The sequence below is a fragment of the Salmo salar genome, chromosome 01 (assembly GCF_965601325.2).
Source record: "Salmo salar chromosome 01, fSalSal1, whole genome shotgun sequence".
Classification (NCBI taxonomy): Eukaryota; Metazoa; Chordata; class Actinopteri; order Salmoniformes; family Salmonidae; genus Salmo; species Salmo salar.
This window is the reverse complement of record NC_138291.1, coordinates 86929205-86956377: the sequence shown is the minus strand read 5'-3', so window position 1 is coordinate 86956377 and position 27173 is coordinate 86929205. Positions and strand designations below refer to the sequence as shown.

Sequence of the window (27173 nt, the reverse complement as noted above, 5' to 3'; positions counted from 1 at the left end):
TTTATGGTCAGCCATATTATGTTAAAATTCTATGGGTGTTCTAAATAAATCAAGTAGAACCCTCATGAAGAACCCTCTGGTTACAGGGTTTTGTAATCTGTCCCTATAGGGGAACCATTCTGAGGGCCATTTACAACCCTTTCATCAGGGATGGGCATAAATTATGAATTACAATGACAAAATACCCTAAAGAACAATGTGTCAAAATAAAATATAAGATACTTTTACAAAGTATTGTATATCATTAAAATACATGTATTTTAAAATCAAAAACTACATTTGCAAGTAGCCTGCCGAACAGCAACAACATTCTCAGTAACTGTTACATAAACTTCTTACTTGCTATGACTGTGATATGTTGTTGTTTATCTACCTTAGTTGAATGCACTGTCACTCTGGATAATAGTGTCTGCTAAATGACAAATGTGAAAATGAACAACTGCAAAGCACACTGGGTATTGTCATTTGCCTTGTTTCGGAGCAGAGCTCATTAGAGTAATACTCAGCATGCTTTGCAATTGTTCATTTTTACATATACATTTATATTTAGTTCATTCAGCAGACACTCTTATCACTCCATAGTGCCATCAGACTTTTGATACCAATGTAGGGTGAAAGGGGGCCACAAAATTGTGAACAGCTATATAGAAAAGTATTTTGAAAATACACATTTCAGCTTTCAAAAGTATCTTGTTACAAATATAATTGGAGTGTAGTTCAATCCAGTCTAATACAACATACAAAATACTCAGAAGTAATTAAAATACGTATTTTAAATACATGTAACAGAAATTCTTCCTCATGAAGAACCCTCTGGTTCCAGGTAGAACCAATGACAGGTTCTACAGTTATACTTATAGGATACTTCAGATGCGCTTATGACACACACTGTTAAGTATTCGCACAGCAGACATCCTAGCCCATTTACTGAGGCAGAAACTCACTGAGGCAGAAACTCACTGAGGCAGAAACTCACTGAGGCAGAAACTCACTGAGGCAGCAGACAGCCCAACCCACTCACTGAGGCAGAAACTCACTGAGGCAGAAACTCACTGAGGCAACAGACAGCCCAGCCCACTCACTGAGGCAGAAACTCACTGAGGCAGCAGACAGTCCAGCAGACAGCCCAACCAGCTCACTGAGGCAGAAACTCACTGAGGCAGAAACTCACTAAGGCAACAGACAGCCCAGCCCACTCACTGAGGCAGAAACTCACTGAGGCAGCAGACAGTCCAGCCCACTCACTGAGGCAGCAGACAGCCCAGCCCACTCACTGAGGCAGCAGACAGCCCAGCCCACTCACTGAGGCAGCAGACAGCCCAGCCCACTCACTGAGGCAGCAGACAGCCCAGCCCACTCACTGAGGCAGCAGACAGCCCAGCCCACTCACTGAGGCAGCAGACAGCCCAGCCCACTCACTGAGGCGGCAGAAACTCAGTGAGTTGGCTGGGCTGCAGCAGCAGCGGGGCACTTTGGCTGCTTGGCTACCATGGAGACACTCCTCACACATACACACCTTCTCCCAGAGACACACCTTCTCCTAGAGACACACGGTAGACACAGGCGCACACAGAGACACGCATGCACACAGTCTCCCAGGCCCGTGTTAGGCTCAGTGTTTGCCTTACTCTCCTGTCTCCTGCTAACGTGTGTGTTGACGTATTGAAAGCAAAACAGGCTGCTATGGTCTCGACCATGTATTGTTCTTCAGGGCTTGAGACTGGTGGAGCGTGATAGTACATTCGATACATTTGCTCTGAAGATCTTATACCCTGATTAGTAATGCTGATTCCCTCTGTCTCTATTCCTTTCTCACCCCCTTCTCCATCTCTTTCTTTTAATACATCTCGCTCTCTCTCTCTTCCAGAATGCTCAGCGGGTCCACAACCCTACCTCCCATGGGGATGGGATCAAGCACACCAAGGAGACGGTGGCTGCACTCAGCGAGGTGGGCTGGATGACCTCCGTCAAAGACTGGGCCGGGGTCATGATATCAGCCCAGACACTGACGGGCAGAGTCCTGGTGAGTCCATGTTGCATAGTCATCTGTATGGTGTCCCTATTAGGACTGAGTCCTGGTGAGTCCATGTTGCATAGTCATCTGTATGGTGTCCCTATTAGGACTGAGTCCTGGTGAGTCCATGTTGCATAGTCATCTGTATGGTGTCCCTATTAGGACTGAGTCCTGGTGAGTCCATGTTGCATAGTCATCTGTATGGTGTCCCTATTAGGACTGAGTCCTGGGGAGTCCATGTTGCATAGTCATCTGTATGGTGTCCCTATTAGGACTGAGTCCTGGGGAGTCCATGTTGCATAGTCATCTGTATGGTGTCCCTACCAGGACCGAGTCCTGGTACTACAGTACCCATATAAGGGCAGAATCCTGGAGGGTCCATGTTTTATAGTAACCTGTACAGTGTCCATATTAGGACAGACTCTGGGTGAGTTAGTGTCTCATATTTTTGTTCTGGGTTGCTTTATGTTTTCACAAGGCGTGGTACACGTGAATGTCACCTGTCAGGAAAAGTTGATAAGGAATATAGAGGACTCAGAGAAAGTGGTATCCCCGAAGCGTTGAAAACCAGCATTCCATTTTTATGGAAATTCTTATACAAATGGCTTGAATATGCCATTTGTTCTGTGGGCCTGTTCATTTCCTGCATTAGTCATTATGAGAAGTTAATTATTGAATACATTTGGCAAGCCACAAGCTCACTCTCAGGGCTGCAAATGAAATACTTGCTGTATTTATGTCTATACAAATGAAAATGGAAGTTGCACATGCATGTCTGCTTGCTGTGGATTTACTTGACCAACATTTAGGCTAAATAATTAATATTATATTTATATCAAGAGCCTTCATCAAGAACCACCAATTAGTGTCTCCCTGCTTTTACAGACCATAACCTAACATGGTCTCACACACAAAGAGCTACACCATCCATCAGTCACAACAAAGCCAGGGTGACGTCTGACAAAGTGGAGAAGTGGATCTGAGATAGGACAGTATTAAGGCCATACCCCCCCCCCCCATCCCATCCCGTAATACCCTTATCCTGAGAGCGAGAGCAAGAGAGCACAGTTGATCCGTTTACATTTTGGTGAGCTAGCAGACCTGGGTTCAAACAGTATTTGAAATACTTGGAGCGTTTGCTCTGGTCTGCCTGGAGTGCCAAGTAGGAGGGGTTTGCAGTTTTGGAACTACTATATTGGTCTGTTATACCAGACTATCTCACTCAAGTACAGATAAAGTATTTTAAATGATTTGAAATAGTATTTGAAGAACCCAGATATCATCAGCCGAACCGGTGGAAGTGCTCACCAAAGTGTGTCACATGCCTCCGCTCCATCCTACGCTATCCTCATTATATTGTATAGTGAGATTAAGAGAAGAGACTTAACCAGCATCAGATTAGAGAGACGCTCCTCATTTCACTTTAACCCCGTCCCATGCCCCGAATGGCACCCTATTCCCTTTATAGTGCCCTACGTTTGACCAGGGCCCATACGGAAACCCATAGTGCACTATATAGGGAATGGTGCCATTTGGGACCCATCCTGTGTATCCTGCCAGCCCAGGCGGCCTATAGTTAAGGACAGTCCTCTGTCCTCAGTCATCCTCTGCAAGGTGCAAAATCAGCTTGGCATCAGAGCGGTCGCTGTTGGCTGTACATCTCCTTAAAAGGGTTGATGCCATCGTTGATGATTTGGCTATCAGTGCTTAGCAAAGCTAGTTTAGGGACGGGTGATGATGGGGGAGGACTGGGGAGGAAGGGCTAATGAAATGGCGTGTGTACGTTGGAGTGGTGTGCCAAGGGCTGCTGTAGGCTGGATGCAGTGCTTAAAGGGCATTATCCCCTCTGCCACCCCTCTCCATCCCCTCCATCCCCACCCTGCTCCCCAGTCCCAATTGTAGTCCAACCTCCAGCTGGCCTGGCCCACTGTACTGTCTACATGGATGGAGGGAGGCTGTCATTCATGATTTTAGCAGCATGGACCAGGAAGGAACTCTCATTTTATTCACTGTCAGAATGGTGCAGTTTCACCTAGGCTTAGTGAAGCAGAACAAAGTCACCAGCTACCCTTACTGTTTGAAACAGTGGTGGCTGGTGGCACTGTAAATAGGAGGACGGGATCATGGGAATGGCTAGATCAAAATGAACGGAATGGTGTCAACCACATATTATTCCATTCCAGACATTGTGAAAATCCTCCCCTCAGCAGCCTCCTCTGGAATAAAGATGGTGGTTATTGGACCATTTCTAACACTGTTAGCCTAGCTACACATTGTAAATGATTTGAATGATTCTTTTTAGGCCATTACATTGTCCAAAAAAAGGGTTGCAGACGGTTTCTAGTATAGAATGTGTCTCCCAAATGGCACCATATTCCCTATCTAGTACACTACTTTTGACCAGAGCCCCATGGTCAATAGCGTGCCATTTGGGACACAGCTTGGGGTCTATTTTCGGCTGCCGTTAAACTGGCGCTAGTGTCAAACGCACACTCTTTGGCAATTTTGACTTGTAAAAGCCAGCGCTCTGCTATTTTCAGAACCTGGCGCCAGGGTTGGTCATTTCCCTGTCTTATATCAGCTCGCTTGCACTGAGGTGGGGGGGGGGGGGTGGAAATGTTTGAGTTGTGCCCTTAAAAACGTGTGACAATGTGCCAATTTCAACCAGTGCTAATGGTGATATTTAAGACCCGCCAAAAGCTGTAACACAATTGGTTATGGCATCCATTTTGCCAGCAGAGGCGCACAGTAGCCTAGTCAGTAGCCTAGTCAGTAGCCTAGTCAGTAGCCTAGTCAGTAGCCTTTAACCAATGTTATTTAAAAAAATATCACGAGCAGCAAAACAATGAACAGGCATTCTTGTTTTTCTTTATATTGGACAAGGTTTTTGTCCATGCAGCTTCTGTGAAAAGTTTGTGAAAAGGTGTCAGTGACTGTAGGAAGTTTGTTTACATTAGACAGCTTATTTTTCCTTGACCATTTTGTAAAAAAAATGGCATCTTTCACTTAAATTTGTTGGACCTAACTGTCAAATTGTGGGAATTCCGATGACTGTCTTTGGTGCTAAATCCACTTGTGACCTAGGCTTTTTGCCTGTTTGTTTGTTTACCTTTCATGTGGCGAAGTCACTAACAGGCAATCCCACTGGGCACAGACATCAGTTCAATATCTAGTTTTGATTTACATCTGGTTGAGTGGTCAACTAACATGAATTCAACATGAAATCAGTAACAAAAAAAGGACCATGTCGTTGGATTTAGGTTAAATGTTGGGTGGAATAGAAGAAAGGCCTGTTGATTACTTTTTGCAAATCCAATTAGTTTTTTAGATTTATTTGTTGTTGAATTGATGTGAAACAACGTTGATTCAACCAGTTTCTGCCCAGTGAGATATCAACAGCGATGGTACTCTAATCTTATTAGAATGTTTGAGCCATGTCCACTTGTCCATGGCTCGAACATACAGTACATTTTCGAAATGCGAATCCAATGTGTGTAGACAAATATTTCCAAACGTGATTGGCTACATGTTTGTTATAACTAGGCCTATTGTAGGGTTATTGTATACTAGTTAATAAACTATATTCAATCGATAGGACAAACATCCATGTCTCCTGCCGAAGAACCCTTAGGCCTACGTGTGCACACATTGCCTTATGCTCGTGGAACGAGAGATGCGATTTATGATATCATGCTTCAGACCCGATCCTATTTAGAAATATTGTTGTTGGCGTAAAAAACAGAGTGATAGTTTTAATTAAATGGAAAACCAAACTTATTACCAAGATTTACTGTCCATGGGCTTATGGTGAGACCGTACATGGCTTGAATGCGATGCAATTTCACCTGCTATTTCTGGAGAAATGCAAAAATGATGTGTAATATTGTTCCATGATGTTTGTAAAACATTTGCGAGCAGTATAACGGTGAATGGACATTCCCCCTTTCTCTTTATATTGGATCGTTATCCAGCTCCTGTCAAAAGTTTGTATTTGTGTAAAACCCTCCATAGCCCGTTGCCTTGTCTGTATTATATGACCACGGGGTGCAATTATGGTGCCTTGAACTGTATTTAGACACGGCCTATTTAAAACAAGTTGTTTTTATTTGGTTTGATCAGAATTGTAGGCCTTATCAATAGCCTAGTCAATGTAATCTTGCTTATTGACTATGTTTGGCATGTCCATGTCCAGACTGCAATTTCCAGTAGGCCTAGCCCCTATATCCGTGTGAATACTATAGCCTATGTTTAACAATGTATTTCCATATTGAAGCAATGCAATTAGAACAAGGTAGACATCATACGTATTGAAACCATTTAACAAACTAGGCCATAACGAACTAACATTCCAATAAATACACAACTTGAAGCAACCACATATTTAGCTATGAAGCATGTTCTGATTGGCCAGTGAGGTGTCTAGCCTCGACACACCCACAACTTGTTTATTCATCAAAACTTAGCCCTCTTGCAAAAATTATTCTGACACCCCCTGAACCTATAACGCTACCACCAGCGCTAAGAATTACCATCGCGTTAGGTTTGTTAAAATAGAGCCCCTATGTCTCAGGTCATGCTGGTACTGTTTGTCCTGTCCTCTAATCTGTGTGGTGGCTGGAAATAGAGGATAAATGCTCCTAAAATGAGGATTTAGCCAGATAGCTTCCTAGTTCTCTCCTCTATGATAAAGGCTGATTCTGAAATGGCACCCTATTCCCTACATAGTGCACGACTTTTGACCAGAGCCCTATAGATCCTGGTCAAAAGTACTGCACTATAGGGTGCCAGTTGGGATGTAGCCAAAGACCGAGCAGAAGGGAGGTCAGCTGATCGACATATCACTATGTGAATAATGTCCCTCTCTGGTTGGTTTTGGCAGCTGTGATGATTTGGAAAGAATAAGTGTCATTGTGTGTGTGTCAACGCGTGTATGTCAATGTATGTTTGTGTGTGATCATATAAGGACTAGTGTGATCTCTACGAGGGTTCCAATGCAGCTTAACAATAATAGCACAGTGGAGCCAACCGCCACTGTTTAGTGACTAGACCCTGACTGTCACCATGGCAACAACAGCTTGCCTAAGCATGGCAGATGTGTGTATTCTGTGTCAGCTTGTTTAGGGGGCAAATTAAAGCCTATTTCTGGGCCATCTGAGGGTGTATTTCGGGTCTTGAGTGCATGTGAGAATAGAATCGGATATTAATGTAACATTTCTGTCTTCGCCTCAGACCGAAACTAAAATGTCTGTTAACGTTTTGACAGCAGGAGCATGACTGACTGACTGACAAATAGGTGTCCCCTCAGAATGCCAGTCTTAATATATCTGTTATTTTGCAGCAGGGAAGCCTGGAGCCCGTCTTTACAGATAGTAAAAGTTCAAACAAGGTTTATTTGATTACAATATCCTTCCTAAGCTCGTCTCTATATCTAAAAAGCTTATCTGTTTATGATCAGCAGTATGCCCTCCCTGTGCACCCAGATAAAACAGAAGATGCAATGCAGAGCTCTCTCTCTCTCTGAGAATTCTCTCTCTCTGATAATTATTTTCTCGCAATTCAATTTAAGGGGCTTAATTGTCATGGAAACATATGTTTACATTGCCAAAGCAAGTGAAATAGATAATAAACAAAAGTGAAATAAACAATAACAAATGGACAGTAAACATTCTCTCTCTCTCTGATACTTATTCTCTCTCTCTCATTCATTCTGAATGGAGGCTAATGACTGTTTTGTCCAAATTACACTATAGTGGACTGGAAATACGATGATATTGCTAAAATAGGGAAATAATTAGTAGGAACAACTTTGCCCCTTTATTATGTTGTCAAATTTACTTAAGAGAGATGGCAATGTTGCCATTAGCTAGCAAAGTTTGTAAAGAATTGCTAGCAATGCTAACGTTAGCTAGCTACAGTTCAGTGATGTCCGCTCAATCTTATCTAGCTAGCTAAAGTTGTACTGCATCTAAAGTCAATCTGGCGACATAACAAAGATGACAAAAGGTTTTCCGAATTATTTGCCTCCTTTTGAAATATCATGGTGTTTCAAAGCCACAGTAATGCACTTCAGACTAAATCTTCATCAGCGCCCACTGAGAATGCATTGAGTAGAACGTTCAGTTGGACATCAATCCTAAAACGAACGTTCAAAACAATATTGTAACGAAACGTACAAACCCATGAATACCTTATAAGATTCCCTTCTCCTTTTCCGATTCTCTGTAATCAACCATACTGTTGTGTATGAGTCAAGACCATTCATTAGAGGTGTCATCAAGCTGCTGTTCTCTGGGCTGAACAGGTGGCTTGTGTTTGTCTGTTTGCAGTCCTGCCAGAAAACTCTGCAGGCCGCTTGTAGTAAGTGACATGTTTTTATTTCCAATTTAGTATTATTCACAATGTCGGTGTCATTGTTAGGCGTATGTAACAGTATAGCTTCTGTCTCTCTCCTCGCCCCAACCTGGGCTTGAACCAGGGACCCTCTGCACACATCACCAACTGACACCCACCGAAGCATCGTTACTCATTGCGCCACAAAAGCCGCGGCCCTTGCAGGGCAAGGGGAACAACTACTTAAGGTCGCAGAGCGAGTGACGTCACCCGATTTGAACGCTATTAGCGCACACCACCGCTAACTAACTAGCCATTTCACATCGGTTACACGTAGTTGAAAGACAGTTGAAATGTGTTTGGGTGGAGGATTTTACATTGCTGGCCGATTTGGTTTCTCAGTAAAGCATGTTTTGTCTAATGTGACAGTCCCCTGCTGAGTGACATTTAGAGAGGAGAAAAGAGGGAAGGAGAGTGGGAGATTGGGAGGAGAGAGAGAAAAAAAAGGCAGAGATAGGAGAGCGAATGAGGCTTGGCTGGCCACTGGGAAAGGTGTTCTATTATTGGAACCGTAGAACTGGCGCTATGACCTCTACCTTAAGCCCAATCCCAGTCATGTCATGGATGTGAGGAACACATTTATACAGTCCATATGAGTGATGGTTAAGGTTATGGAAACCTATACTGTAAAAAAGCCAACTTAACCAACGTTAATCAACGTTATTATGTGATTTGAGTGGACTTCAAAAGGACAAGCATTTTAGCTCATGTGTAAAAGTTTGTTTACTCAAACTCTGCTCGAAATCAGCTGAATTTGAACAAGCTTGCTGAGTAAAGTTACAAACATATGTTTGCTCTAAACCACGCCGATCATTATTATATTTCCCAGCATGCTCTATTGCAGGTTATGCAAATATGGTAGGATAGTTTCTCAAGTTTAATTTTTATTTGACCTTTATTAAACTAGGCAAGTCAGTTAAGAACAAATTCTTATTTACGATGACGGCCTACCCCGGCCAAACCTGGACGACGCTGGGCCAATTGTGCGCTGCCCTATGGGACTCCCAAGCACGGCAGGATGTGATACAGCCTGGATTCGAACCAGAAGTGTTGCCTCTTGTACTGAGATGCAGGGCCTTAGACCGCTGTGCCACTCGGGAGCCCACAGTGTAGCAGGCAGCTCCTCACACAAACACACTGTCTCCCAGACACACACACACACACACACACACACACACACATGCAAGTGCACGTGCACACACACACACTGGTCGACCAGAAGAGCGTTCTCATCCTCAGAGAGCATGAATGACCTGCAGCTGAGAGAAAAGCACTACAAGGAGAATCTTTCAGTCTGAGGAGCAATCCGCTAGAGAGGGACAGGGAGAGAGCCATAGCAGAACAGTCTAGCCCTGACCATAGTGTCGAAATCACAGGGACAGACAAATGAAGAACCCCAAGCCCAGGGGATATCACCCCCTCTGAGCATCCCCCCTGTCAGACACCCTGATAGCCCTCCTGACAACCCCCCCACACCCACCGAGGACATACACAAGACACAGATTGTACTCCTTATGGACTCAAACGGGAAATATATACAAGTAAAAACTACTTTTTCCCAAACACAGAGTGTCTAAACTCTGGTGTCCAAACACCCAGCGCGCCCTAGACCTTCTGTCTGAGAACCAACTAGGTTCACCCAGCCACATAATAATACACACAGGCACAAAAGACCTGAGAGCACAGCAGGAAATGGTGGCCACAGCACTCAAGGGATTGATTGTAAAAGCTTCTTCTACTTTCTCCAACGCACAAGTGGTTATCTCCACCCTGCTACCACGAAAAGACTTCCACCCTGCTACCATACAGCGGGTAAACGCAAGTATTTCCCATGACTGTGCCTCAAAACCAAATGTTTTCCTGGCCCACAACTCCATCCTGGACTTGAACAGCCTTTACGACCTGGTCCACCTATACAAGGCAGCAGTGCCCATCTTCGCCCGGACCCTAAAGGACATCGCTCTCAAACGCAGCCCCAACACTTTACACAGGAGCAACAGATGTTTTCTGCTGTTTTCAACCAAGATCTCATCGATCACTGCCTCATTGCCTGCATCCGTAATGGGTCAGCGGTCAAACGACCTCCACTCATCACTGTCAAACACTCCCTGAAACATTTCAGCGAGCAAGCCTTTCTAATCAACCTGGCCCGGGTATCCTGGAAGGATATTGACCTCCTCCCGTCAGTAGAGGATGCCTGGTTATTTTTTTTAAATGCCTTCCTCACCATCTTAAATAAGCATGCCCCATTCAAGAAATTTAGAATCAGGAACAGATATAGCCCTTGGTTCTCTCCAGACCTGACTGCCCTTAACCAACACAAAAACATCCTGTGGCGTTCTGCATTAGCATCGAACAGCCCCCATGATATGCAACTTTTCAGGGAAGTTAGAAACCAATATACACATGCAGTTAGAAAAGCCAAGGCTAGATTTTTCAAGCAGAAATTTGCTTCCTGCAACACAAACTCAAAAAAATTCTGGGACACTGTAGAGTCCATGGAGAATAAGAACACCTCCTCCCAGCTACCCACTGCAATGAGGATAGGAAACTCTGTCACCTCCGATAAATCCACTATAATTGAGAATTTCAATAAGCATTTTTCTACGGCTGGCCATGCTTTCCACCTGGCTACCCCTACCGCGGTCAGCAGCACTGCACCCCCCACAGCTACTCACCCAAGCCTTCCCCATTTCTCCTTCTCCCAAATCCAGTCAGCTGATGTTCTGAAAGAGCTGCAAAATCTGGACCCCTACAAATCAGCCGGGCTAGACAATCTGGACCCTTTCTTTCTAAAATTATCTGCTGAAATTGTTGCAACCCCTATTACTAGCCTGTTCAACCTCTTTCGTGTCGTCTAAGATTCCAAAAGATTGGAAAGCAGCTGCTGTCATCCCCCTCTTCAAAGGAGGGGACACTCTTGACCCAAACTGCTACAGACCTATAGCTATCCTACCCTGCTTTTCTAAGGTCTTCGAAAGCCAAGTCAACAAACAGATTACCGACCATTTCGAATCCCACCGCACCTTCTCCGCTATGCAATCTGGTTTCAGAGCTGGTCATGGGTGCACCTCAGCCACGCTCAAGGTCCTAAACGATATCGTAACCGCCATCGATAAGAAACAATACTGTGCTGCCATATTTATTGACCTGGCCAAGGCTTTCGACTCTGTCAATAACGACATCCTCATCGGCAGACTCAATAGCCTTGGTTTCTCAAATGATTGCCTCGGCTGCTTCGCCAACTACTTCTCTGATAGAGTTCAATGTGTCATATCGGATGGCCTGTTGTCCGGGCCTCTGGTAGTCTCTAGGGGGGTGCCACAGGGTTCAATTCTTGAGCCAACTCTTTTCTCTGTATATATCAATGATGTCGCTCTTGCTGCTGGTGAGTCTCTGATCCACCTCTACGCAGACGACGCCATTCTGTATACTTCTGGCCCTTCTTTGGACACTGTGTTAACAACCCTCCAGATGAGCTTCAATGCCATACAATTCTCATTCCATGGCCTCCAACTGCTCTTAAATACTAGTAAAACTAAATGCATGCTCTTCAACCGATCGCTGTCCGTACCTACCTGCCCGTCCAGCATCACTACTCTGGACGGTTCTTACTTAGAATATGTGGACAACTACAAATACCTAGGTGTCTGGTTAGACTGTAAGCTCTCCTTCCAGACTCACATCAAACATCTCCAATCCAAAGTTAAATCTAGAATTGGCTTCCTATTTCGCAACAAAGCATCCTTCACTCATGCTGCCAAACATACCCTTGTAAAACTGACCATCCTACCGATCCTCGACTTCGGCGATGTCATTTACAAAATAGCCTCCAATACCCTACTCAATAAACTGGATGCAGTCAATCACAGTGCCATCCGTTTTTGTCACCAAAGCCCCATATACTAACCACCACTGCGACCTATACGCTCTCGTTGGCTGGCCCTCGCTTCATACTCGTCGCCAAACCCACTGGCTCCAGGTCATCTACAAGACCCTGGTAGGTAAAGTCCCCCCTTATCTCAGCTCACTGGTCACCATAGCAGCACCCGCCTGTAGCACACGCTCCAGCAGGTATATCTCTCTGGTCACCCCCAAAGCCAATTCCTCCTTTGGCCGTCTCTCCTTCCAGTTCTCTGCTGCCAATGACTGGAACGAACTACAAAAATATCTGAAACTGGAAACACTTATCTCCCTCACTAGCTTTAAGCACCAGCTGTCAGAGCAGCTCACAGATCACTGCACCTGTACATAGCCCATCTATAATTTAGCCCAAACAACTACCTCTTCCCCTACTGTATTTATTTATTTATTTTGCTCCTTTGCACCCCATTATTTCTATTTCTATTTTGCACTTCCTTCCACTACAAATCTACCATTCCAGTGTTTTACTTGCTATATTGTATTTACTTTGCCACCATGGCCTTTTTTGCCTTTACCTCCCTTATCTCACCTCATTTGCTCACATTGTATATAGACTTGTGTTTCTACTGTATTATTAACTGTATGTTTGTTTTACTCCATGTCTAACTCTGTGTTGTTGTATGTGTCGAATCTGCTTTGCTTTATCTTGGCCAGGTCGCAATTGTAAATGAGAACTTGTTCTCAACTTGCCTACCTGGTTAAATAAATAAATAAAAAAAGATCAGTAGACACCCCGCCCAGACCAGCGAGACACTCTCCCAGACCTGCGGGACCCCCTGGACCTACACATAGAGGACCCACACCAAGAGGACCTACATCCAGACCACAACACCACCAGCCACATCCACCCACCCAAGTCAACCATGCCCACACCCATTTAGGCCCCCTCAGATCAGACCTATGCCCCTCCTGCCCACCCCATGCCCCCACTCCCGCAAAGAGGGCCTCAACTTGGTAGTCACACATACGCCCAGGCCTTGAGCGGGCAAACAGGCCCAACCTACACTCTTACACTAGCCCAAGCAATGGAATGTACCAGATGCTCAGCAGGCTCTGCTCACACTTACTGGCCTGAGGCCAAACAACACAACCAACAACATTGGACACTTTATCGAACACAAAGCCTTCACTATCTCATCCTGGATTATCCAAGGCCTGAGGTCATCTTCCTTTGGCCTAAAGAGCAGGAACCTGGATTTCATCAAAGAAATCGGAAATACAGACATTGTCATCCAACACGAAACATGATATAGAGGAGACGGACCCACTAGTTACGCTCTAGGTTACAGGGAGAAACAGGGAAGTGACTCAGGGGGTATGCTAATTTGGTGTAGAGCAGACCTAACTCACTCTATTAAATTAATCAAAACAGGAACATTTTACATTTGGCTAGAAATTCAAAAGGAAATAATCTTAACAGAGAAAAATGTCCTCCTGTGTGCTACCTATATCCCCCCACTAGAATCACCATACTTTAATGAAGACTGATTTCCCCCTCCAGGATGGAGAAGCTATAATTTCGAGGCCCAGGGACATGTACTAGTCTGTGGCGACCTAAATGCCAGAACTGGACAAGAACCTGACACCCTCAGCACACAGGGGGACAAACACCTGCCTGGAGGTGACAGCATTCCCTCCCCCATATGCCCGCCTAGGCACAACTATGACAACGTAACCAACAAAAAACTGATTGGAACTCCAGCAGCTCTGTCACACGCTGGGTATGTACATAGTCAATGGTAGGCTTCGAGGGGACTCCTATGGTAGGTACACCTATAGCTCATCTCTTGGCAGTAGTACTGTAGACTACTTTATCTCTGACCTCAACCCAGAGTCTCTCAGAGCATTCAGTCAGCCCACTGACACCCCTATCATATCACAGAAAAATCAGTCTACTTGAACAGAGCAATACTCAATCATGAGGCATCAAAGCCAAAGGAACTGAGTAATATTAAGAAATGCTATAGATAGAAGGAATGTACTTTGGAAACCTACCAAAAAAACAATTAGGCAACAACAAATTCAACCCCTTTTAGACAACTTCCTGGACAAAACGTTCCACTGTAATAGTGAAGGTGTAAACTTGTCAGTACAAAATCTTAACAGCATATTTGACCTCTCAGCTTCCCTATCAAATCTAAATATTTCAAACAGAAAACAAAGAAAATGAACAACAATGACAAATGGTTTGATGAAGAATGCAGAAACCTAAGAAAGAAATTGAGAAACCTGTCCAACCAAAAACATAGAGACCCAGAAAACCTGAGTCTACGCTTTCACTATGGTTAATCACTAAAACAATACAGAAATAAACTACGAAAAAAAAGAGCACGTCAGAAATCAGCTTAATGTAATTGAAGAATCCATAGACTCTAACCACTTCTGGGAAATTGGAAAACACTAAACAAACAAAAACACGAATAATTATCTATCCCAAATGGAGAAGTATGGGTGAACCACTACTCCAATCTTTTTGGCTCTATAACAAAGAACAAACAGCAAAAACATATACATGATCAAATAAAAAATCTTAGAATCAATTATTAAAGACTACCAGAATGCACTGGATTCTCCAATTACCTTGAATGAACTACAGAACAAAATAAAAACCCTCCAACCCAAAAAGGCCTGTGGTGTTGATGGTATCCTCAATGAAATGATCAAATATACAGACAACAAATTCCAATTGGCTACACTAAAACTCTTTAACATCATCCTTAGCTCTAGCATCTTCCCCAATATTTGGAACCAAGGACTGATCACCCCAATCCACAAAAGTGGAGACAAATTTGAGAGAGAGAGAGAGAGAGAGAGAGAGAGAGAGAGAGAGAGAGAGAGAGAGAGAGAGAGAGAGAGAGAGAGAGAGAGAGAGAGAGAGGAGAGAGAGAGAGAGAGAGAGAGAGAGAGAGAGAGAGAGAGAGAGAGAGAGAGAGAGAGAGAGAGAGAGAGAGAGAGCGAGAGAGAGAGGAGAGAGAGAGAGAGGAGAGAGGAGAGAGAGAGAGAGAGAGAGAGAGGAGAGAGAGAGAGAGAGAGAGAGAGAGAGAGAGAGAGAGAGAGAGAGAGAGAGAGAGAGAGAGAGAGAGAGGAGAGGAGAGAGAGAGAGAGAGAGAGAGAGAGAGAGAGAGAGAGAGAGAGAGAGAGAGAGAGAGAGAGAGAGAGAGAGAGAGAGAGAGAGAGAGAGACTCTAGCAAAGAGAAACATCCTTGGTGTCATTGGAAAGTAATGGGAGGGTAAACTCCAGCGTTACCTGAAGAGAGATGGTAGATGATACAACTGAAATGGGTTTTTAATCATCAAACCATCTATGTTCCATTCATCTCAGTACAAAGTCACCATAACACTCTCCTCTCCCTGATGAGTCAGGCAATACTGAGTTTATCATCTCGCTCTTATCCTGCCCTCTCATCTCCTTTCCTGCCCTGTCCTCATCTCTTCTATCCTCTCCCCTAAATGTCTGAAGCATACCCATTTGACTCTTGCCTCTACAGGGTAGTAGTGCTGCTGGCATATGTAGTGGAGAGTGGAGCCCTCATTGGTGTCACACATAGTCACCAGCTTCAATGCCCTTTGGCAGTGGAGATAAGGCCATGTGCCACCTGTGGCCTGTGATGCCAGTGGGATTGGAAAGTGTGTGTATGTGCGTGCTTCTGTTGTCCGTCCCTGCGTGCGTGTGTTTATGTGTGTCCACATGCAGACGTGCATGTGACTTTCAGCTCTCTAACTGCTCCTGGCCTTCCTCCCACCACAGTGCAAATAAACCCCTAGTGCCCAGCTAGCACCACCACTGGTGTGTGTGTGTCAACCCTCCCCAGCCTGCTATTTTAGGTTAGTGGCAGCTGCCTGGACGGGTCTGTTGTCTTAGGGAAAACAATTCCATATGGGACACAATCCCTGGGTTGTCATCACTGTCTCCTCCTAGTCTTCAAACTATAAATAAACACATATAATATCTCAATTCAAAGTTGTATCCTATAATACTATCTGTTTGTTTTTATATAAAGAAACGGTCTAAAGCTCTTCATTGTATATTTAGCCTACTGATGCGGTAGCTGTGGTTCTTAGTATTTCTCACCTATATTTAATATGTTGTTTATTTCTTGACGTCAGTCCTATTTTGTGGCATAACTCTCATATCGACCCTACAAAGACAGTTGGGCAGTGACTTGTTTTTCTGACACATTTAGATGTATAAACGCTGCGGTTCTGAAAAGACTGCGCACACACAAATATTGAGATCGATCAATTTGGCGCACGCCATACAGTATTATAATTTCGCCGGAAAAACACAGAAGAATTATTCACCTTTTATGGTGACAACGCTCTTATTTGCTGTATACTTAACAAAGTATTGAAATCAGGCCTAGACAGTATCTAAAGGAAAAAGTAATGGCGATCTTGATCAAATGTCTTTGGAGGTGTTGACAGAATGTTTTCATTTGCTGTGTCTGACCATTTCTCTGAAAGACAAAAACAATTGCAAATTGTTGTGGACCTGTAACAGATCATTTGAATTCAATTATGTTTTGTATTTACTTTTCCACGAACCTATATATGCTGCACTGCCCGCGAATTCTGAAACATTGCCTACACACTTCAATGCAAAAGATATACTGTCTGTTCACCTGTTAAATTCTACTGTATATTATAAACTGCGCTCCCTTTCGGATGCATAGAGCAAAAACTAGAAATTATAATAGCCTATTTAATAGGCCCAATTAAATGAGAGATTCGCATGGTAATTTGTTTTATGGCTACTTTGGGAATATGAACTCATCATGGCCATGAAAGGTGAGGAATTTATTCTGCAATGGTTATTATATATTATGATATACAGTGCATTCGGAAAGTTTTAGAACCCTTTTGACTTTTTCCACATTTTGTTACATCACAGCCTTATTCTAAAATGGATTAAATCATTTTTTTCCCTCAATCTACCCACAATACCCCATTATGACAAAATAAAAACAGGCTTTTAGACATTTTTGCAAATTTAAACAAAATAAAAAACAAAATATCACATATACATAAGTATTCGACCCTTTATGCAGTACTTTGTTGAAGCACCTTTGGCAGCGATTACAGCCTTGAGTCTTCTTAGGTATGGTGCTACAAGCTTGGTACACCTGTGTTTGGGGAGTTTCTCCCATTCTTCTCTGCAGATCCTCCTGCAGACCCCACTCTGACAGACTGACACGTTCTAACAGCCAGCACCGCCAGCTAGCTTCTTCCCTCTCCAGTCTTCTATCCTGACTGCATCCCAAATGGCACCCTATTGCTTTACATTGCACTCCTTTTGACCAGGACCCATAGAGGTCTGGTCAAAAGTAGTACAGCATATAGGGAATAGAATGCTAATAGGATGCCATTTGGGACTCAGTCCAGTCATAGAGAACTCTCTTCTACAGTGGAACTAAAGTAATACAATTTCAGTTTGGTATAAAACCTTATACCACGATACGATAAGCCCCTATAAAGCATAAATATACTGTATACAACTGTAAGCACAAAGATGCAGTGCATTCGGAAAGTATTCAGACCCCTTGACTTTTTCCACATTTTGTTATGTTACAGCCTTATTGTAAAATTGATTAAATTGTTTTTCCCCCTCATCAATCTACACACAATATCCCATAATGACAAAGCAAAACAGGTTTTTAGAAATGTTTGCAATTGTATTAAAAATTAACTGAAATATCACATTTACATAAGTATTCAGACCCTTTACTCAGTCCTTTGTTGAAGCACCTTTGTCAGCGATTACAGCCTCGAGTCTTCTTGGGTATGACGTTACAAGCTTGGCACACCTGTATTTGGAGAGTTTCTCTCATTCTTCTCTGCAGATCCTCTCAAGCTCTTTCAGGTTGGATGGGGAGCGTCGCTGCATAGCTATTTTCAGGTCTCTCCAGAGATGTTCAATCGGGTTGAAGTCCGGGCTCTGGCTGGGCCACTCAAGGACATTCAGAGACTTGTCCCGAAGCCACTCCTGCGTTGTCTTGGCTGTGTGCTTAGGGTCGTTGTCCTGTTGGAAGGTGAACCTTCACCCCAGTCTGAGGCCCTGAGCGCTCTGGAGCAGGTTTTCATCAAGGATCTCTCTGAACTTTGCTCTGTCCATCTTTCTCTCGATCCGGACTAGTCTCCCAGTCCCTGCCGCTGAAAAACATCAACACAGCATGATGCTGCCACCACCATGCTTCACTGTAGGAATGGTGCCAGTCAAGGGGTTTGAATACTTTCCAAATGTACTGTACAGTGAGCTCAAAGTATTGGGACAATACGCAGACCGTCCACTTTTATTTGAGGGTATTTGCATCCGTATCCGGTGAATCGTTTCGAAATTTCTGCACTTTTTGTACATAGTCCCTCCATTTTAGTGGACCAAAAGTATTGGAAAATATTTACTTATACTGTATGTGTATTAAAGTAGTCAAAAGTTTATTTGGTCCCATATTCCTAGCATGCAATGATTAAATCAAACGTGTGACTCTACAAACTTTTCGAATGCATTTGCTGTTGGTTTTGGTTGTTTCAGTTTATGTTGTGCCCAGTAGAAATTAATGGTAAATAATGTATTGTGATATTTTGGAGTCACTTTTATTGTAAAAAAGAATATGTTTCTAAACACTTCTACACTAATGTGGATGCTACCATGATTACTAAAAATTGTGTATAATGATGAGGGAGAAAATAACAGATGCACAAATATCATCTCCCCTGTTATTGTAATGGTGAGAAGTTAGTGTGTTTTAAGGGTCTGATATTTGTGCTTTTAACTTTTCTTACTCATTATTATTCACAATTCATTCAGGACAATCCGTAATGGTAGCATCCACATTAATGTAGAAGTGTTTAGAAACATATTCTACTCTCATTTACAATAAAAGTGATACAATACATTATTTACCATTCATTTCTATTGGACACAAAATAATTTAAAACGCAACCAAAACAAACAGTAAATGCATCCAACAAGTTTGTATAGTCACAACCTTGATGTAATCATTGCGTGCTATGGATTTGGGACTAAATAATATACTTTTTACTACTTTAATACATATATAAGTGAATTTGTCCCATAAAATGGGGGGACTATTTACAAAAAGTGCTGTAATTTCTAAACGATTCACCCGATGTGGATGAAAATACCTTCAAATAAAAACCTGACAGTCTGCACTTCAACCTCCTAGTCATTGTATCATTTGAAATCAAAAGCGCTGGAGTACAGAACCAAAAAAACAAAACATTTGTCACTGCCCCAATACTTTTTTATCCAACTGTATTATGTTTATAAATTAAATATTCTCTACTGGAGAAATGTGACATTACAGTATTCAGACATAGCCTACGAACGTCAATGGAACAGGTGAACCGTCTGTTGTACAGTTAAACTTGGGATCAGATCACATGGAGACAAATAGTTGAACAAGCTTATGTATTTACTACTGTGAAGTGGGTCCAGTTAAATGACTGATGGGATTAATGGTAGCCTATTCAAACTTGTTGTAGCCCTATAGGCTATTTTACCAGTATGAAACCATCACAGTCAGAAAATGAGTTTATTCTTCAATGATCATGGAAATTAAATAAATAATAGAAAAGATATGCCTATTTCTAATCATTTTTGAATGCTAAAATAAAATTGTACGATTTAATGCTGTTCTCACTAATGGTAAATGATTGTTATTATATTTTGCTAAATGTTTCTTTGTTATGAATAAGAGTGTCATATATTCCTGCACAAGGCTACTAGGCTACTTTTGCATTCTTGCAATGCAATAATTCAACCACTAGAAACTGATCACGCATGGCCTAAAGTTTGCAGGGAGGATAAGAACAAACTCACTTCAACTTCAGTTTTTATAAATGCCAAATTTTACCTGAAAACTGGCACACACATTTTTTGGGTCATATTTTGTGCGTACGCAACAAAACACACACACACACACACACACACACACACACACACAAACGTGTAAAAGTAGGTGTTAACAAGCAAGGTGGCTTCCTGATTCAGCAGCTGTCATCCTCCTTCTAACGCATCGCCACTTTACACCAAACTGATGAGCTTTTCCCAAAGCAAGTCTGAGTTGAATTAACACTGCGACCACTTTAAGATTATGAATAACTTTAGAGGAGAGAGAGAGTCTGTGTGTGTTTGTACCCGTGTTAATATGTTGTCATTATTCCATTTAGGGTACATAACCTTGACAGAGCTAAGACCGTTATCTCAGTCTATTTGGTTAATTGCAATCAAGCTAAAAACTTCCTTTAGAATAAGTACTTCTATTGAGTATGATATATGAACTGATATAGGCTATTTAAGTTAAAGCTGTTTTCTATCTTGAAGTCTTTAATTCTGAGATGCTTAATCTCTCAGACTGATAGTAGTGTGATGTATTAGAACATTATACTTCATCTCAACAGAATAGGGTGCCATTTGGGACACAGTCCTAGTCAGCTCCCTCACTGTACACTGTGTGACACTGCGTGACCTTAGCCAAACAAAGTGTATTGTGTTTCAGGCTCTGAGTAGTTACAGTATTACACCTCCACATGAAATACAACCTGAACAGTTCAAGATATCAGCCAAAGCTTTGATTGAGTGTCCAATTTCTAAGTGCTTCAAGGTTTCTGCATCACTTACTGTAAATTAAGGGCAATCTGTCAAAATGACACACAAAATGTATTCAATGCCAAAGAATGAATAGGTTGGTTTTGTTTAATACATTTGGACAGAGTCCAGTCAAGTAATGCTTTAAGGTTCTGGTTGGGGTGTTGCATTCAGGCTGCATTTACCTGGAAAATTGGAAATGTATGTTAACCTTTTACTGCAGTGGGCTCAATCAGGGTCACACAGAGTGTTTCTTGGTCTTAAACAAATCTACTTTGAAACAAAAGTATACACCTCACACACATGGTTATAGGCCTAAAAAGAAGACACCTGTACCATGTCAGATATAGAGTTGTAATACATTTTGAGTTCGCAGCCCAATATTACACGTTATATACATCACAGAAGACGGAAATATAACAAAACCGTGAGACATAGAAACACCAGATTGTCGTTTATTTTTTAAATATTTTTTATAATGTTTAATAAAAATATTTATAACATTCCACACTAAAGGGTGATTTAGTCTTTTGACTGCAGCAAAGGGTGTACCATTGATGCTATGGTAACGTCACAAAACCTTTAGAAAACATTAAACCAGTCATTGCCTTTGGCCATCAAGGCCCTCCGGGATAGCTATTTACCCATAGGCTAGCAGCTAGCTTTACACACCAAAGCACAGCAGAGATGCTGGTAACCGTTTCCCCTGTTGCGTTGAATGCCTGGCACTCGAATGGAAAAATAGGCCGAAGGGTCAGTCTCATATGGCCTACTTGTCATTTTGATATCCTGTTGAATTTGGCACATTGTAGGTCAAGTCAAATGCTAAATATATTTAATATTTGATGTGATGTGTTTATACCACAGGAGGTTGGTGGCACCTTAATTGGGGAGAGCGAACATTGGTTTCTACGTGTTTGATGCCATTCCATTCGCTCCGTTCCAGCCATTATTATGAGTTGTTCTCTCCTCAGCAGCCTCCACTGGTTTATACATGTTCTCTCTGTGTCTATAGCAGAATAGTATCTGTAGCAGAGTGCCATTCATGGCCTTTTTCAGTGTTTTGATCAGAGGCTGGTAGCTCCATATACTCTACAGAGCTAAAATGCAAAAGTTGTGTTTCATTCTATAGCTAGAGGATTCGTGATCTCTCCAGGAGTGATAAGTATCCTTTTTGCCTTTATCTGTTGTCTAGTGCTATCTTTTTGCTAGCTGGGGCCATCTACTTTAAGTCCTGCCTGTCTTCCCAGTAGTCTACTTGGTGTGTGAACTGCTGACTGCTCATAACATACAGATGATTGTTGACACATCAACCAGGATTAACTGGCACGGCAATTTGGGACTTGTTTTGGTAATCAGTGGCTGTATTGGAGGGGTGTGGCTTCTCCTCTCCTAGGCAATCAGCAATTAGTACAGGGCGGCATGCTCTCCACCTCTGCTAGGCAATTATCAATTAGTGTTAGTACTTCAGTCTCCCCTGGTTTCTCAGTAGCAGCTGTAGGCAGTGGTTGTGCCAGTCTTGTCAGCACAACTAAGCCCGTCGCCGAAACAAAGCCAGTTCTGCAGAGTTCTTTGAGGAAGGCTACACACCCCTCTCTCACCTAGTTATTTTCTGATCTTATTTGCTCTTTTGTAGCTTTGACAACTGTGTGTGTGAATTCTTTTCTATTTTGATATTTTTGGTGGTGGATTGGGTCGGTTTTGGTTGGGTTGGAAGTAGAGGTCGACCGATTATGATTTTTCAACGCTGATACTGATTATTGGAGGACCAAAAAAAGCCGATACCGATTAATCGTCTGATTTAAAAATAAAAAAATACAAAACAAAAATAAATAAATAAATAAAAATTCTAAAATAAAATATGGTATTTATTTATTTTGATTTTAATTTTTTTTGTGTGTATATATATATATATATATATGTGTGTGTGTGTGTGTGTGTGTGTGTGTGTGTGTGTGTGTGTGTGTGTGTGTGTGTGTAATAATGACAATTACAACAATACTGAATGAACACTTATTTTAACTTAATACATAAATAAAATCAATTTAGTCTTAAATAAATAATGAAACATGTTCAATTTGGTTTAAATAATGCAAAAACAAAGTGTTGGAGAAGAAAGTAAAAGTGCAAAATGTGCCATGTAAAAAAGCTAACGTTTAAGTTCCTTGCTCAGAACATATGAAAGCTGGTGGTTCCTTTTAACATGAGTCTTCAATATTCCCAGGTAAGAAGTTTTAGGTTGTAGATATTATAGGACTATTTCTCTCTATACCATTTGTATTTCATATATCTTTGACTATTGGATGATCTAATAGGTACTTTAGTATGGCCAGCCTAATCTTGGGAGTTGATAGGCTTGAAGTAATAAACAGCGCAACGCTTGAAACACAGCGACGAGCTGCTGGAAAACGCAGGAAAGTGCTGTTTGAATGAATGCTTACGAGCGTGCTGCTGCCTACCATCGCTCAGTCAGACTGCTATATCAAATCATAGACTTAATTATAATATAATAACACACAGAAATACGAGCCTTAGGTCATTAATATGGTCAAATCCGGAAACTATCATTTCGAAAAAAAATGTTTTATTCTTTCAGTGAAATACGGAACCGTTCCGTATTTTATCTAACGGGTGGCATCCATAAGTCTAAATGTTGCATTGCACAACCTTCAATGTTATGTCATAATTATGTAAAATTCTGGCAAATGAATTATGGTCTTTGTTAGGAAGAAGTGGTCTTCACACAGTTCGCAACAAGCCAGGCGGCCCAAACTGCTGCATATACCCAGACTCTGCTTGCACAGAACGTAAGAGAAGTGACACAATTTCCCTAGTTAAAAGAAATTCATGTTAGCAGGCAATATTAACTAAATATGCAGGTTTAAAAATATATACTTATGTATTGATTTTAAGAAAGGCATGGATGTTTATGGTTAGGTACACATTGGTGCAACGACAGTGCTTTTTTCGCGAATGTGCTTGTTAAATCATCCGTTTGGTGAAATAGGCTGTGATTCAATGATAAATTAACAGGCACCGCATCGATTACTGCGTGGGGGATCTGTTCTTGTGCCCTTGGGTGGGCGCTTGACCTCGGTTGCTCTGAGTTGCTCTGGATGGGAGTGTCTGCTAGATGACTGAATGTAATCTAAATGTTGAGCGGCTTCACTGCAGGTAGATTATCTTTTAAAATTCAATAATACATTTTTTTGAAAGTGTTTTCTTTTGTTATACCTGTTTGCTCCTCTCCCTGTAGGCTTTACAGACCCCCCCACCTCTTGGCTGCTACTCTTTTAATTTAGTGTACCCTGCGTGCACAAGACATGTGGAATTCCGGGTCTCTGGCAGCATTTGGAACTGCCGATCTGCAGTCAAGAACGCAGAGTTCATCTCAGCCTATGCTGCCTTTTAGTTCCTTGACTTTTTGGTCCTGATGGAGACATGGATCACCCCAGAAAACACTTAATCCATCTGCTCTCTCTTCATCTGACTACTTCTCTCATAGTCCAAGAGCATCTGGTCTGTGGCATGGTGGTGGCACAGGATATTCTCTCACAGGATATTCTCTCACAGGATATTCTCTCGCCAGGTGAGGATATTCTCTCACCTGTCGTCTCCTCATTTGAATTCCATACGGTCACTTGTCCACTCAAGCTTAACGTTGTCATCTATTGCCCACCAGGTGCCCTTGGAGAGTTCTTCAATGAGCTTGACACTTTAAGCTAATTTCCTGACAATGGCTCACCACTCTTCGTACTTGGCGACTTCAACCTCCCGATGTCTGTCTTCGATTAACTTCTTTCCAACTCTTTCCCCTCCTTGTCTCTATTGACCTCACCCTTTCCCAATCCCCTCCAACTCAGAAGGCAGGGAATACGCTTGACCTCATCTTTACTAGAGGCTGTTCTCCTACTAATCTCACTTGGGTGGGGAAGGCCCCACTCCACGTCTCTGATCACTACTTTGTCTCCCTTTCCTCCAACCCTAGCCACTCAGGCCCTACCCAGATGGTCATCTGCCATTGCAATCTTCGCGCTCTCTGTCTCTCTCTCTCCCACTACTCTATCCTCTCTCCCTTCTGCTAAATCATTCTTCCTCCTGCCCTGATTTTGCCTCTTTTCGACCCTACACGCCTCCCTTTCCACATCCTATGACTTGCACTGTCCCCTTTCCTCCTAGCTGGCTCGGCCCTCCCTTCATGCTCTTGCTGAGGGACTGATTGCAAGCATACAGAACAGGGCTGCAGGTAGCTGAGTGAAAATGGGGGAAAACTAAACTTCTGGAGGACCTATCAGCCTTTCACTCCCTCTCTACCTTCTTTTCCTCTTTATCTGCTGCAAAAGCCACTTTCTAAGGCTCTAAATTTCACGCTTCTGCCTCTAACCCTAGGAAACACTTTTCCTCCTCCTCCCTCTACGGATGACTTTGTCAACCAGAAGGTTGATGACATCCGCTCCTAATCATTCACTTAGCCTATTGAGTCCACTGGTCCAAGTCACACAGAACTAGCCTACGCGTTGACCTCTTTCTCCCCTCTCTCCATATGAAAACCTGCGACTAGTGAGGTCTGGCCGCTTTCAACCTGCCCGCTCGACCCCATCCCGCCTTCCCTTCTCCAGACCATCTCCCTAGACTTTCTCCCATTCCTCACTTCCATCAACTGACCACTGGCTGCATCCCCTCTGACTTCAAAATGGTTTGAGTCGCTCCCCTCCTCAAGAAACCAACACTAGAATCATCTGACGTCAAACTATAAACCTGTGCCCCCTTTCTTTCCAAAACACTTGAGCGTGCTGTCTCTGATCAACTCTCAGGCTTCAAGACGGGTCACTCAACCGAGACTGCTCTTCTGTGTCACGGACGCTCTCTACACTGCCAAAGCTGACTCTCTCTCATCTGTTCTCATCCTCCTAGATCTATCCTCTACCTTCGACACCGTGAACCATCATATCCTCCTTTCCACCATCTCCTCCTTTCCACCATCTCAAGGCTGGGCGTCTTAGGCTCTGTACACTCTTGGATTGCATCCTACCTGGCAGGCCGCTCCTACCATCTGTGTCTGCACCACCTACTCTCACTACTGGTGTCCCCCAGGGCTCAGTATTAGGCCCTCTCCACTTCGCTATACACCAAGTCACTCGGATGGTGACACACATTTCTGCATGCCTGGCAAATATCTCCGCTTGGATGGCGGCCCATTACCTCAATCTGGACAAGACGCCGCTGCTCTTCCTCCTGGGTAAGGCCTGCCCGCTCAGACCTCCATAACGGTCGACAGCTCCACAGTGTCACCATCCCAGAGTGCAAAGAACCTTGGTGTGACCCTTTACAACACCCTGTCGTTCTCTGCAATCAAAGCAGTGACTCACTCCTGCAGGTTCATGCTCTGCAACATCCGTAGTGTATGACCCTACCTCTCCCAGCAAGTGGCACAGGTCCTAATCATGACACTTGTCATCTCCTGTCTGAACTACTGCAAATCCCTGTTGGCTGGGCTCTCTGCTTGTGCCATCAAACCTCTGAAACTTATCCAGAATGCTGCATCCCGCTTGGTTTTCAACCTTCCCATGTCACCCTACTCCTCCACACACTCCACTGGTTTCCAGTCGAGGCTCGCATCCACTACAAGACCATGGTGCTTACCTACGGAGCAGCAAGAGGAACTGTCCCTCCCTACCTTCAGACTATGCTCAAACCCTACACTCAACCAGAGCACTCCGTTCTGCGACCTCTGGTCTCCTGGCCCTCCGACACCTACGAGGGCAGCTCCCACTCAGCCCAGTCCAAGCTCTTCTCTGTCCTGGCACCCCAATGGTGGAGCCAGGTTCCCCCTGAAGCTAGGACAGCAGAGCTGGGCAGGGCAGGGACTCTGACACAGTACAGGTGTCCTCTTTTTGTTGTTGTTTTTTTAAGCCCATAACTATGTGTGAGGTGTGTGTGCTTTTGTTTCAAAGTAGAATTGTTTAAAAATCACAGTCTACTGCAGTAAAATCTTTTAAGATGAATGCACTAACTGTATGTGGCTCTGGGAAAGTGTGCTAAATGTACATACAAATACTATTATATACCTCTTTGTGGGTCTTACGTGTGTGTGTTTGTCTCTCAGGCCAAACTGCTTTCCTCTGGAGTGTTCGATTTCGTTGTTCCCTTTAATCAGTGGCTCATTTAGCCAGGACTTAAGAGCTATTCCTGTTTGCCTGGTCGACTCTGTCTGCGTCCCAAATGGCACCCTATTCC

General features: G+C 43.1%; 1 protein-coding gene across 4 annotated transcripts in view; it reads left to right on the top strand.

Moving 5' to 3' along the window:
- The window catches only part of LOC106611671 (calcium-activated potassium channel subunit alpha-1a), a 226511-nt gene that overhangs the window by 45189 nt on the left and 154149 nt on the right, over nt 1-27173 (top strand). For all 4 annotated transcript variants that reach the window (XM_082977652.1, XM_045723530.2, XM_045723527.2 and 1 more), the window contains exon 2: nt 1868-2023. In XM_082977652.1, coding sequence (XP_082833778.1) covers nt 1868-2023 — 156 coding nt within the window. The remainder of the gene's footprint in view (nt 1-1867; nt 2024-27173) is intronic.